The 12,500-nt window shown below is 39.8% G+C and overlaps 1 protein-coding gene across 1 annotated transcript in view; it reads left to right on the top strand.

Annotated features, from left to right (window-relative positions):
- The first annotated feature begins 1,833 nt into the window (after positions 1 to 1,833).
- The window catches only part of LOC101855398 (hyaluronan mediated motility receptor), a 16,029-nt gene continuing 5,362 nt past the window's right edge, over positions 1,834 to 12,500 (top strand). The window contains exons 1-6 of the mRNA XM_005091427.3: positions 1,834 to 2,023; positions 4,229 to 4,291; positions 6,290 to 8,708; positions 10,323 to 10,490; positions 11,188 to 11,279; positions 12,016 to 12,149. Coding sequence (XP_005091484.1) covers positions 1,978 to 2,023; positions 4,229 to 4,291; positions 6,290 to 8,708; positions 10,323 to 10,490; positions 11,188 to 11,279; positions 12,016 to 12,149 — 2,922 coding nt within the window. The 5' untranslated portion in view covers positions 1,834 to 1,977. The remainder of the gene's footprint in view (positions 2,024 to 4,228; positions 4,292 to 6,289; positions 8,709 to 10,322; positions 10,491 to 11,187; positions 11,280 to 12,015; positions 12,150 to 12,500) is intronic.

Genomic DNA, 12,500 nt, shown 5'->3' with positions numbered 1-12,500 from the left:
TTATCTTGAATACACGTTGAGGTAAAATTTGTGAGAAAATGGCTGCCAAAGATTAGTTATTTCCTTAGCTTAAGAGTCCGTGGTAACTGAAAATTTACATTTTTTGTGTCTTTAATCAACGTTTTTCAGAAATCTCCACACAGACATGCGTTCTTTAATCGACATGAAAGGTGTTGAGCCAAAAAACAAAAATTTGATAAAAATTCACAAACCGTCGGAAAAATGCAAGTTTCTTCAGTTTTATTATTTTGACGAGAGCCTGATTCACATATTTAAAGCTAGATCTCGAAGCCCCTTAGCACTGTGGTCTTTTAAATCATCATGACTTTATAGCATGTTTTCTTGGGGAAGAGCAGCCTTGCTTCTCGTTGCCTGCTGCCGGTTTATGCAGTTTTTCTCGCAAGCCTTTGTCCTTTAAATAACTACCCTTAATGCAGTAGTTCGTCCTGTAGAATGTAGAAGATTTGTTAGATTCATGGCGACTCCAGTTGCCAAGATGGTCTATTATTTAAACATGTGAGAAATTTATTGAAACACCTGTTCCACCAGTGTTGTCCTCAACTCTCCACAACCATCTCCCATTCGTCGCAATTGCAATTTGGCTAATCTGCACTCGTTACGTTACCCCAAAGCCATTCCCTTATCCATCACCCAAAGACATACTATCATGCTGGTAGGACATGGTGACCCATATTAAATCTTTAGTGCCCCCACAAAAATAAGTATCATGTTTGAACCATGCATGAAAATAACCATTCGTCACACCGAGGTTGTGAAATATTCGCGCCCAAGTTTAAAACGTATACTTCTGTATAATAGATGTTTGGTATTCAAAACGAGAGACACCAATCTCGCAATGACCGATGTGAAAATATGAAAGTATTCTAAATGTGTCTGTAGAAAATCTTAGAAGGAAAGTATATGAACCTGTATTGTTTTCACAGGCTATAGGAACATAATATCATATTTTTGTTTTTCCGACCACACGACCCAAGTTTGGGAACCCAACGACTTTGATTAATATTATAATTTCTTAAGGTGAGGGGCAACGGAAATAAGTCTCTTTTTAAGAATTTCAAAACACGCTGTAGGCTATAGGTCCAATCTTTTTTCGTTATGACTGTCATCAGTTAAATTAAGGGTAATAAGTTAAGGGATTTGAATGTAAACAGAGTCATCATTTCTGGGTAATCAAGACTATGTAAATGAAGGTTGCTTTAAGGCCTCGTTAAAAAAAATTGTAAATGGTTACATTTTGTAAGAATTTCGTAACTGAAATACCAAGGCTTCCACATTTTTTGAACCAATAGCCTTCACATTTTGCATGCTATCTTTTTAAACCATAGGCTAATAGAAACATTTTGTCAACAAAACATTCATCAAGCAGCAAAAATGCGACTTTACTTTTTAATAAAATACGTTACATGAAATATGCAGTTTTCTTTCTGACAAAAATTCCAAATTTTACTAATTGGCGATCTTTTACAAGGAATTACTTGAAAATTATTCATTAATTAAAAACTATTACGATTTTTGCAATGTCCACATTAACGTCACAGTTGTGCTATATACCGCACAGTTGTCGGTTGATGATGATTTTATGCCTTTTAAATCTCACACTCTTTTCCATAAATGCTCTGAGTACGGTGATACCACAAAACACTGTGTACACAATATTATTATAATACAATATTATACAACTCGTATTTAAATGGAATAGCCTGAGAGAGCGAAATTCCAGGAGCACCTTCCTTTAAACGCGAAAGAACTATATCACGAAACATTGACCCGGAAATGAACGTTGATTGGTCTGTTTGTGTAAACAGCGCTTGATATCGTCCGGTTCAATCAAGAGAAGAGACCAACTGAAGACAGCTGACTGACTGATAAAGACTTTAAGACAAGTTTAAATTAAAATACCCCACTGTTTGATAAATTTTCTAGAACTAGATCTAGAATCTAGATTTAGAATCTAGTATGGCATTCCCACGTGCCAAGCTGGTGCGTTTTAATGAGGCAAATGGCAAGTATAATTTCTCCTACCACAATGCCTTTAAAAGGAGGCGCTCTTACTCTTACGCTTGTCAAGTAAGATTACGAACTTCCCGACCCATCAATTCATTTGACATTTGAACGTTGCTATCTAATCTAAAGCCTAGATTCTAGATCTAGATTCTAGATTAGATCTACTTTACTTTGTAGGCCTACTTTGTTAGCTTGCAACTGATCTAGATCAGATCAGATTTACTGAGTAACTTACTCAGATAAGAAGAACTAATCTAGAGTTCGACAGGCTAGGGGGATAATGGGGAGAGGCTTGTAATCATGATAACAAAGACTTAGATCTAGAGATTAATATGGTGGCTGTATGATAGGCCTACTGTGTCCAATTATAGATCCATCATGATTTTAGAATTATCTGATCTATTCCCTATCTTATCATTTCTTTTCTATTATAATCAGGAATCAGGGTCCTAAGAACGCACAGGCACAGGGGGCTCTCCTTGTGGCCTAGATCTAGAGGTTAAGTAAGGTGTTGGCCTCTCATTCAAAAGGTCCCGGGTTCGAATCTGGGTAGCGACCGAAACATTTTCTTCTCTAAAATTGTCTCCTTTCACCTCCTTTCCTGCTCTCGAGCAATATTCTGTCTGCTTTCGTCTCCTCTTTCTGCCCCCACCCCCTCACCTCCTTTGCCCTCTCCTCTGGGCTCCTGACTCTTTCTGCAGCCTTTCTACTGCTACTCCTTGACTCCTTCTTACAGCTAGCTGTCTTTCTGCCACACCCCTGATCTACTGGTAGGAAAGATCTACACCTAGCCTTCTCGGACAAAGGCAAAAAATCTCGGAGGGCCCGTGTGCGAGTTGCGCACGTTAAAGATCCCTTGGTGATCTAAAATCGATAAGAGTAGGCTTCGGCCGCCATCCAGGGCAAAATTCAAAATTTCTTACCCACTAAAAATTGGCTAACTAAAGAAATATGAAGTGTTTCCCGCGCGCTCATGACCTTTATGCAGTTGCAAGCGCCATAAAACACTTACCAAAAAACCCCCCAAAGAACCCACTTTGTCATGTTATGTAAACAGGGGACTGTTTGACTTGAGATGTCATCCCCTTACTTTCATTTTTGCATTTTTTCAACATCTTATAATGCCATGCAAGATTATAGATTCTAGATCGAGCTATAAACAACAACGAAGTGACTATTCGGACTCGAGTCCGATTAGACCAAAATTATATTCGGACTTTAAATTGAGTGCAGCATGACGTCCGTTCCGACTTTCGACCCTTGTTCCTAAATATTTGCAGCATTTATGAAAGTTTTTTCGATTATAATGATAACAATCGAGACGTGAGCTTTAATATCCAGTTACTAGATCTATCTTAACTGGCCCTCCCAGCATCATTAGTATGAACAGAATAACAAAGTGGAGTTGACCTTGCCGGGGGCAAAGTTAAAATTATGTCGACCAATGAGATTGCGCGTAATGATCACACACTCTCGGCTTGCTGGGAGAAGAGGTGTTGGGAAGAGACCACGGCTGATTACAGAAAAACTCTTATTTAACAAACGAAGTGGCTAGCCAGTACGGCTAGACTGCCAGTCTAGCCGTACTTAGATCTGGGTTTGGCCCTATCGACGCAAGCCTGTTAAGTACACAGGTCTCATTAGATTTATATCTAGCAATTATTCAGGTTCAAATACATGCAAGCGAGTAAGGCACCTTTTGGTTTTGTCTGAAATATAAATAATTTAGGCATAGCAAACTAAAAATTTCATTTACAATTCAGCCATCAATATTAAGTACGGCTGGCCTGACAGTCTAGCCGTCCTTAAGTACGGCTAGCCTGGCTGTCTACCCGTACTTAAGTACGGCTAGACAAGAAGTCTACCCGTACTTAAGTACGGCTAGACTGCCAGTCTAGCCGTACTTATCTTAGGCCCAATTAACATTAGAAAACAGGAGGTTTAAAATACATTCACTGTCATTAAGGCACCTGGTTTCGTCTGTGTTTGTCTAGGAGACTAGCCTGTTCTTAGTCTAGCCCTCAAGCAAAACAAGTTTTAAAATGCTGTAAAAGTGCTGTGTCTCTTACAAATTCAAGTCTACTGTTGACTTATATATATAACTGATCTGTCCAACGTGTTTTCATTCTAAACACACAGAAAATTCTTGAGGAAAAATGCAGAATACAGTGATGGTACTCATTTGTTTTTTTTTTCTCTCCAGCTTGCACACCTGGAGTTGGAGAGTATGATGTTGGACGTGATCCCAAACACAATGAGTTCAAAGGTAAGGGCAGACAAGTAGATGAACACTTAATGCTAGATTAATTTTTGTTCTGTTCTTAGTTTTTGTACCCGCAGATCTTTTATAAGTATAAGACTAGAATTTAAAAGATGTCAGCTAAAAAAGTAAAGCTTGAGAATTTTGCAGGGTGTTTTTATAGGACAAATATATATCATATGCTAAAGAGACAAGCTTGGAATAAAGGATTGGGGAGAGAGCTAATGAAACTGCTCAGAGCCATTTTACTATTTTCATTGACAGTACAGTGACAACTATTGGTGACATTTGGAAACCAAAAGCAACATGGTCATATGCTTGGAGAAGTCTGCTTTCCATCAATACTCTGAATTCAGTTCTTCTGTTGGGCCTGTATTGCTTCTCTGTAGTTGGGTTTGGCCACGTTTCCTGTCTTAGGGCTCTGTGTGTCTTGCACTGCTGGACGATCTGTTCCACTGTTTGGTCTTCTTGTCCACAATTTTGGTTATTGTACGAGTTTAATACGTCTGTACATTTGTTGTTTAAGTCTTGTGTTGTGTTTTTAGCCTGAATTCGCTAACAATCCTGCGTGGTTTGAATCCCTCGGAATCACAATGATTTCTTTTGCTCTCACGCTTTTCTATTATCTATTTGTGGTGGCCGAATTTTGCTATTCAAAAGGCTTTCTAATGGCTGCATCGATCGACATGCAGTTTTCCCCTAAAAGTTCTTTAAAATATTCTCCAGATCATGACGCCCTTCGTTTTTTTCAGTTTTGAGACAGTTTTGCTGCGAAAAGCTTAATTTCTTTATTTCGCCGATCGCTTTTGTAGGCTGATGCTTCTGTCTCTGTAATTTTAGAAAAGGAGGTTTCCGTTCACTAACAATGCGCACTGTTTTGAGAGTATAGATCTAAACCTTCTAATTTTTGCATCTCTCAAAATTTATATTGCTCCATTTAAGTAGAATGTGAATATCATAAGCCAATGACTTTCGGCTGACGTTAATGCACTGATCATTCCTTTCATCGAAAGGGGACCCAACTAGTATTTCTTAAGTATATTCCTCTGCTCTCCCTTTGTACCAAAGCTATGCCATGACCTTAAATAGCATGCTTTGTTAAAATCATGCTTTTATACGGATGTTGCTTTGGGGCTGATGAAGACGTTCTCTTTAGTTTCTCCAAAAGAATAATTGTTTTAGAATATGTCCGCACTTGATTTATTGAAGATGCGTCGCTCATGAACAACAGTATCTCACACACTTTCAGAAAAAAAAGAGATGTTGCTATTTATAGTTCCTGTTAATCTTTTCCCTTTTGTGCCCTGTGGAGAGGAGAGTCTTATTTTATCAAGCGTTTCTGTCATTTTCGACTCTCTGGTAGGAGGTTTCAGCTGTCTTTGTCCGGGTATGACCCTTTCCAACAGTGCAGATATGTCAGCCCTCCTCCTAAATGATCTAAGTCGCTTTGTATACAGATTAAAATCAATCATTGTAAAAGTGGAATCTTTTTATTTCTATAAACTTAAACAAACTGCGTTGCGCGCCTGGTTTTAATTTAATTGTTTTTCCTGGAATTGTAGGACTTTAATTCTATGCTTCTGAACTTATTAGATGCAAAAAATCTTTATTTTCCTTTTTCCGTGACTAGTGTATAAATATATTTTTGTTGTAATATTATTTTTTTTACTTCGTTTTCAGCATTGATACTGCTGCTTTATGTTGCATTTTTTACTTTTGTCTTGTTCCTTTTTTTATTAGTAAACAACTTTATCTTCTCTTAAGCTTCTGTGCACCAACTTAAATTTTTAATGATCTTTCAGCATGGCTTAACTTAAAAAAAAAGAAAATATATGTAATTGCATGAGTAGGCCTACTATTTCCCATTAATTAACTATTAAATGTAATTTGCTTTTATGGTCTTTGAAATGAAAAAATAAAACAAAAACAGTGGACCTAATCGAAATAATCTAGACTTTATTGCCTTTTTTGTCCTAAAAATTATAATTCTTTTTTACTTTTTAGACCCAAATCGCACAGTCTTGGACAAGACAAAAGCCATGGCAAAGTTGGAAGCAAGCAGCAAACGTCTGCGTGACAAAGGAATTATCGCATCTGTGAGAGGTGAGCTCTCCAAGCATGTTGAAGAGTTGCACCAGCGGCTGAGAACGGCTGAAGAAAAACTCATAGACATGGAAATCTTGAAACTTGGTGCCGACAAGAGTAGGGACATGTTGCAGAAAGATCTCAGCGAAAAGCAAACGGAGCTGTCCTCACTGACAAACACTGTTACTGAGCTCAATCAGCAGAAGCAGCAGCTTGAAGTATGTGAAGCAGATGCGGTATGTCTTAGGGAGAAGCTTGCTCTGTGCCTGGCAGAGAAAGAGGAATGCGAAAAGAAACTCACAGAAGCGCAAAAGAAAATTAAAGTCCTCGAAATTGAGAGAGACTCGCTGGTGAAAGAAAAGGGTGTACTTGTGGAACAAATGCAGCAAAGCGAGAAGATGCTGGAGGAACTTAAGACACAATCTGAGGCCGCTAATGCGGAAAAGCAAACATTTGTTGTCCAACAACAGGATTTGTGTAGCCAGATGAAACAGTTTAAGGAAGCCCACTCAAAACTACAGGAGAAACTGTTTTGCTTCAGTGCAGAAAAACTGGAAATTCAGAATCAGTTTATTGAGTTCAAACAACTGAATGAAAAGCTAGAATCAGAAAAGACTGTCTTGATTCAGAACATGGAGGAGGTACAAAGAGAAAGAGACAATGCCGAGACAGAAAAACTCTCTCTTGAAGAACAGTTACTAGAAAACTCCAGCAAGGTGGAAGAACTTGGTTTGCGTATGGAAACTGTGACGTCAGAGAGGGAAAATGTAATGAAGGAACGAAATGAACTCGAGCTGAAAGTGAACCAAAGTCAAGAAGTCTGCGCTGGTCTTGAAGAGCAACTGAGTAGCCTGAGGGGGGAGAAGCTAGCAATAGAGGGTAGACTGTCTCAACTTGGGGAGGCTCATGAGCAGCTGACCTCGGAGAGAGATGGTTTGCTTCAAAAGATAACAGAGATTGAAAGTGACCGAGACAGTTTGATAAAAGAAAGAAATGAACTAGTAACACAGAGGGAAGAGAATGCCAGTAAAATGGATGATCGGATATCACAGCTGCAGGCCGGGGCAGACGAAGAAAAAACGTTGTTGTTGGGAGAACGTGACAACCTTGTTCATCAGCTGAAGATGAGTGAAGAGCAGAAATCCTGTCTGGAAGAGAAGCTGTCTTGTTACTTGTCAGCAAAACAGGAGATAGAGAGAGACTTGGAAGAGCTGCGGGAGGAGGAGGAGAATCTGCAGAGAGATCTGGAGGAGCACAAGGCTCTCAGTACAAGTTATCAACACCAAGTGGCTGCCATGCAAGACCAAATTGATTCATTGGAGCAGTGCTATACCTCATTGCAGGAGGAAATGGTGATGCACACTGACAAGTATGAAGAGATCATTGAAGAGCAAACTTCTGCTCTGCAGCTTCAGTTGGACCAGATTAATGACGAAAAGGAAAAGTTGATTGTAGAAGTGCATACGTTAGAAGAGCTCAAATTTTGTTTAGAGGAGGAAAAGCGAAAGCTACAAGACGATATGGATAAAAAAGTAACTGATTTTAGTGAGCAGGTTGAAGAGTTGAAAAACAAGCAAATACAGTCAGAAGCTAGAGAATCGGCAGCATTTACTGAGCATAAAGCTGAGGTGGAGAAGCTGCAAGAAGAGCATGATCAAGGCAGGAAACAATTTCAAGAAGATATGGAAAAGAGGGTGGCAGGTTTAGCTGAGCAGATTCGAGAGTTGGACTCTCAAAAGCTGGAGTGGGAAACAAAAGAAGCCGCAACTTTGTCTGATCATAAGGCACAGGTGAACAAATTGAGGGAAGAGCATGCTCTCCAACTTAACCAGTTACGTGAAGATATGGAAAAGAAGGTGACCGATTCTTTTGAGCAAATTAAAGAACTGAGAAGCCAGAAACTGGAGTCCGAAGCAAGAGAAACAGCCGCAGTGTCCAACCATAGAGCAGAGTTGGAAAAGCTGAAGCAAGAACACAGTCAGCAAGTAGTGCAAGCAATTGAAGAGCAGACCAAAATGTTTGAGGAAGAGAAGAGGAAATGTCTGTCTGAGCAGGAGCAACGCTTTCAGGAGAAGCTGACAGCTCGTTTACGTGAGAAGGAGATATGTGTTCGCGCCGAACTGCTGCAAGAATTTGACAGTGAGCGGACTCAGCAGAAGAGAAGCCATGACGAGAAGGTGGAGTTGATGCGCAAGTCATTTGAGGACAAGTTGAAACTTGTAGAGAGCGAGACTACGGAGAGGTGTTCCAGAGAGCTCCAAGAGAAGGTGAAGTCTGATGAGGAGCTGCTGCAGTGTTTTGATGACAGGGTACAGGAGCAGGAAGCCCAGATTGAAAGGTTGGTTTTTGTCGTTTTCCAAGTTAAGTGTTTTACAAGACATTAAGTAAGTCCAGAATTAGTATCCTACGAGACCCATGGTCAAAGCTCGGTGTCCTGTGAGACACACAGTGTAAGCTTTGTGTCCTACAAGACACATAGTGTAAGCTTTGTGTCTTATGAGACACACAGTGTAAGCTTAGTGTCCTACAAGACACATAGTGTAAGCTTTGTGTCTTTATGAGACACACAGTGTAAGCTTAGTGTCCTCTGGTCTCAGAAGTATCTGTCATGTGTGTGACATCAGATAGATAAGATAAGATGGTAATGTAAATGTACATTATGATTATTGATCCTCCATTGAATAAAAAACTAGGCAGTGCAGTGTGCTTCCACCAGCTTTTCCAACAGAAAATGTGCATGAATGTGTGGTGTCAGAATCATCACCGGACCACATATTATTTGTCTCCCAGATAATATAAGTACTCCTTTTATCACACTGCTAACATGGAACATGGTATTCCTATGGACAAATCAGGACATATAAATGTAGTGAATGTGAGATATGAGAGTGAACTGCTTTTTTGGGGGGAAAAGCATAATTTTGTATTGTAAAAAAGATGTTCTGTACCTCTCTCAACACATTTTTAGCTGGCTTGGGTACCAGCTATTTTCTGGAAACTTCATGTGCTGGAACAAAAGGCTTGTGGAGTTTGTTAGTATGTTTTGATTTTATTGCTACTTTAGTTTTTGTGAAAAGAAGGCTTATGGGCTAAGCATTTGTCCTTGTTTCAATGACGAATCATTGAGCAGAGAGCAAACTTCTTTTGCATTTTGCTGAAATTAGAGTCTTTTTGTACTTGAGCGTAAGTTTGTTACCAACTGAACCACAGTGGCTGGTATGTTACAATTTCTAAGCGAGCTTTGTCGGCTTGCTTTTGTTCCCCCCCCCCCCTCTAAAAAAACCCCAGAAATAAGATTTTCGTAAATTCTAAAATAAAAAATGACGTGTCTGTGTCTACAGGGGAATGTGTCTGGAATTTTAGTTGATGCTTAAAATTCTGTCAGTCATCTATTGATTTACAGGGGGGTATAATGGCAGTTGGGGTAAACTTTTTTTGACTGGATCTTGTTTTTCCCCCCGTCTTTATGAAGAGATTTAGGAGCCTATAGACCCATGGCCCTCATACCACGTATACTGTTACTGCTTTTCATTTTTTGCTTTTTCTCGGAGCTTGTTTCTGCCTTTACTTTACAAGGAATTCGGCTGTTGCTCGACATTTCTCTTTTTCTTTATTCTTCATTTTGTCGTTTATCTCTAAATGGATATCCTAGTCGCTACAGTGAAGGCTGCCGTTTGCTACTGGTCGTCTAGGCTCCCGTAGAGTTATGGGTCTCTCTGCCTTGGGTTAACTAACTCAATATTTCCTTCTAAGGCATAAGGCTGCCTTGTTGCAGATAGTTTCCTGTTTGGCTGCTGGTTCTGCACTGACACTGCTCTGAGTTGCCGATCCTGAACTTTGTGTCTAACAGTCTTTTTTCAAATATACATAAACAAATGATAAGAATTTCATTGCAGTATAAACGAGTGTTTTGCCTACACGTCTACTATGTGGTTTCAAATTATCTCCCCAGGTTATTGGCAGATAAAGAACAGGTGGAGAACGAACTGAACAAGTTAAGGGAATACACAGAATGGGAGAGGGGTGACCTCAATCGGATAATTGCTGAGATGTCAGACAAGATTCAGGAGATGGAGGCTGACAGTGATGCTGAGAATGAGGCGGAGAGTGATGCTGAGTCGTGAGTTGCTTTTTTGGGAGTTGGTGGGGGGGGGGAGTCGTTAAATGTTGTCAGTAGAGGGTCTTCAGGCGTTGAAAGTCTTGTGGTTAGGTTGTTGGCTTGCAACTGAAAGTTTGCGGATACAAACCCCATCAAGGGGCCCAAAGTTGTGTCCTTAGGAAAGGCATTTTACTCGCTTCACAAAGGTGGGAATCGGTACACAGCTATAGACAAAGATCTTGTCAGTTTATTAGTTTTTAATTCTGCTGCTTGCGCTGTGCGCTTCCTGGTAAGCAAAGAATATTTTTGAGTTTTTTAGGGTTGATTGGGGTAATAATATATCACCATATGATGTGGTTTAGAAGGCACATAGAGCGTGTTATTGAGCGGGGATATATGTCATATGAATATGTTATCTATTATTATTTATTTTATTGTTATTCTATTTCTTGGAATATGTTTGACTTTCTGGCTTCTCTTATTTGTGTTGGAGGATGGTTGCGAGAGAAAACATTTCTGTGTGCACGCACACACACACACACACACTGTGTCATTCATTTCGATTGTGCCATATGCTATTATATCATTAAGACTACACCACATGCCATTTTGAAAAGTGACCTGATTACATAGTTTTACTCTGGGCAGTCAATTTGAAATGCTTGACCCATGCGCCATATATGTATTAATGTGTTTTTAAATTTTCCCCCTTTCACAGCTGGAAGGCCAAGTATGAGGATCTGGTGCTGAGAATGGAGCCTTTCAGAGAGATTCTGGATGGGTTTGAGATGGAAAGGAAACTCTTGCAAGGTCTGTGCACTCTCTCTAAACCTTTTGGGAGTCATTTATGTTAAAGTTAAAGACTACAAGTTTGTTGGAAGTACATTTGCGTAGGTTCCAACCTCTAAACTTTCCCTTCCCTGTGTTGTTCCTGTCTCTTCTGTCTTACTTTTACCCAGCGATAGATGATCGTGTGTTGATGTGCTGCTCCTTACTCTCAAACAAATGATTGTTTGAGAAAGAAAAGAAAAAACCACAGGGTATTCGAACTACGAGTTTGGTTCTCAAGCCCAGTACCTTCCAACTACAAAGTTTGTTCTCCAGCATGGCAGGGTTGTATTCATATATATCAAATTAAATCTCATTACTTTCGGGGGGGGGGGGGCTCTGAAATGGGTGATTTGGAATGATCAGGTTGGCTGGCAGAGAGAAGTCGTTTGATTCTTCTCAGATATAAGACTCCAGATGAGCACTTTAACAACATTTCTCTTCAAATCTAAATGACAAAGCTCTCACTGTTTCAGCACTTTGTTTACTTTCCTTCTGGATCAGAGCCCTCTTGCAACTGTAGCGGAGATGTTTACTTTTAATACTTTTACACTAAATTTCGGAACTTTCCTCTCCCTTGATTTTTTGTAACCCTCTCCCCCCCCTTCCCCCCCTCCAAAAAAAGATGACACATCAACAAAACAAAACAACACCCACTTTGCAAAGGAAAATAAACTAACAACAAAATTGAATGATTTTCTTATATTTTTTTAACCAGATCGAGACAAGTTCACCAGTGAGCAGATTGATCGACTCACCAAGGAGTGTATCACCAACATGGGCCACCAGAATCACAAGCAGAAAGTGAAATATGTGAATAAGCTCAAACAGGAGAATGTGGATCTGCAAAAGGTACGGGAGGCTTTTTATTCTTCTAAAAGCACAGTGGCTTCTTTCCTATTAAACATCTGTCGTCCTTATCTCTCCTTTTTTTGACTTCTTCTTCTTCGTTCTTCATGGTAGATTAGATGGTAAGGGCTGAAGTGTTGATGAACTTAGCAGTGATTCCCAGATCAAGAGGGCTGCTATACAGCTTTGGGGACTTGTCCCTGGGTTGTGGCCAGTATTTTTGTCTTGCCGTATCCAGTAGTAGTGGACAGTCCTGGAGAATATACTGTGCATCTTGGGGGCTGGCACACAAGGACAGTTGATCCATCACTGATCTTGAATTAGGTCTACCCTGCACGCACATAAGCACACTCA

The sequence above is a fragment of the Aplysia californica genome, unplaced genomic scaffold (assembly GCF_000002075.1).
Source record: "Aplysia californica isolate F4 #8 unplaced genomic scaffold, AplCal3.0 scaffold00030, whole genome shotgun sequence".
In the NCBI taxonomy this organism is placed as follows: domain Eukaryota; kingdom Metazoa; phylum Mollusca; class Gastropoda; order Aplysiida; family Aplysiidae; genus Aplysia; species Aplysia californica.
Note: the sequence above shows the minus strand (reverse complement) of the source record. Positions and strands in the feature narration are given on the sequence as shown.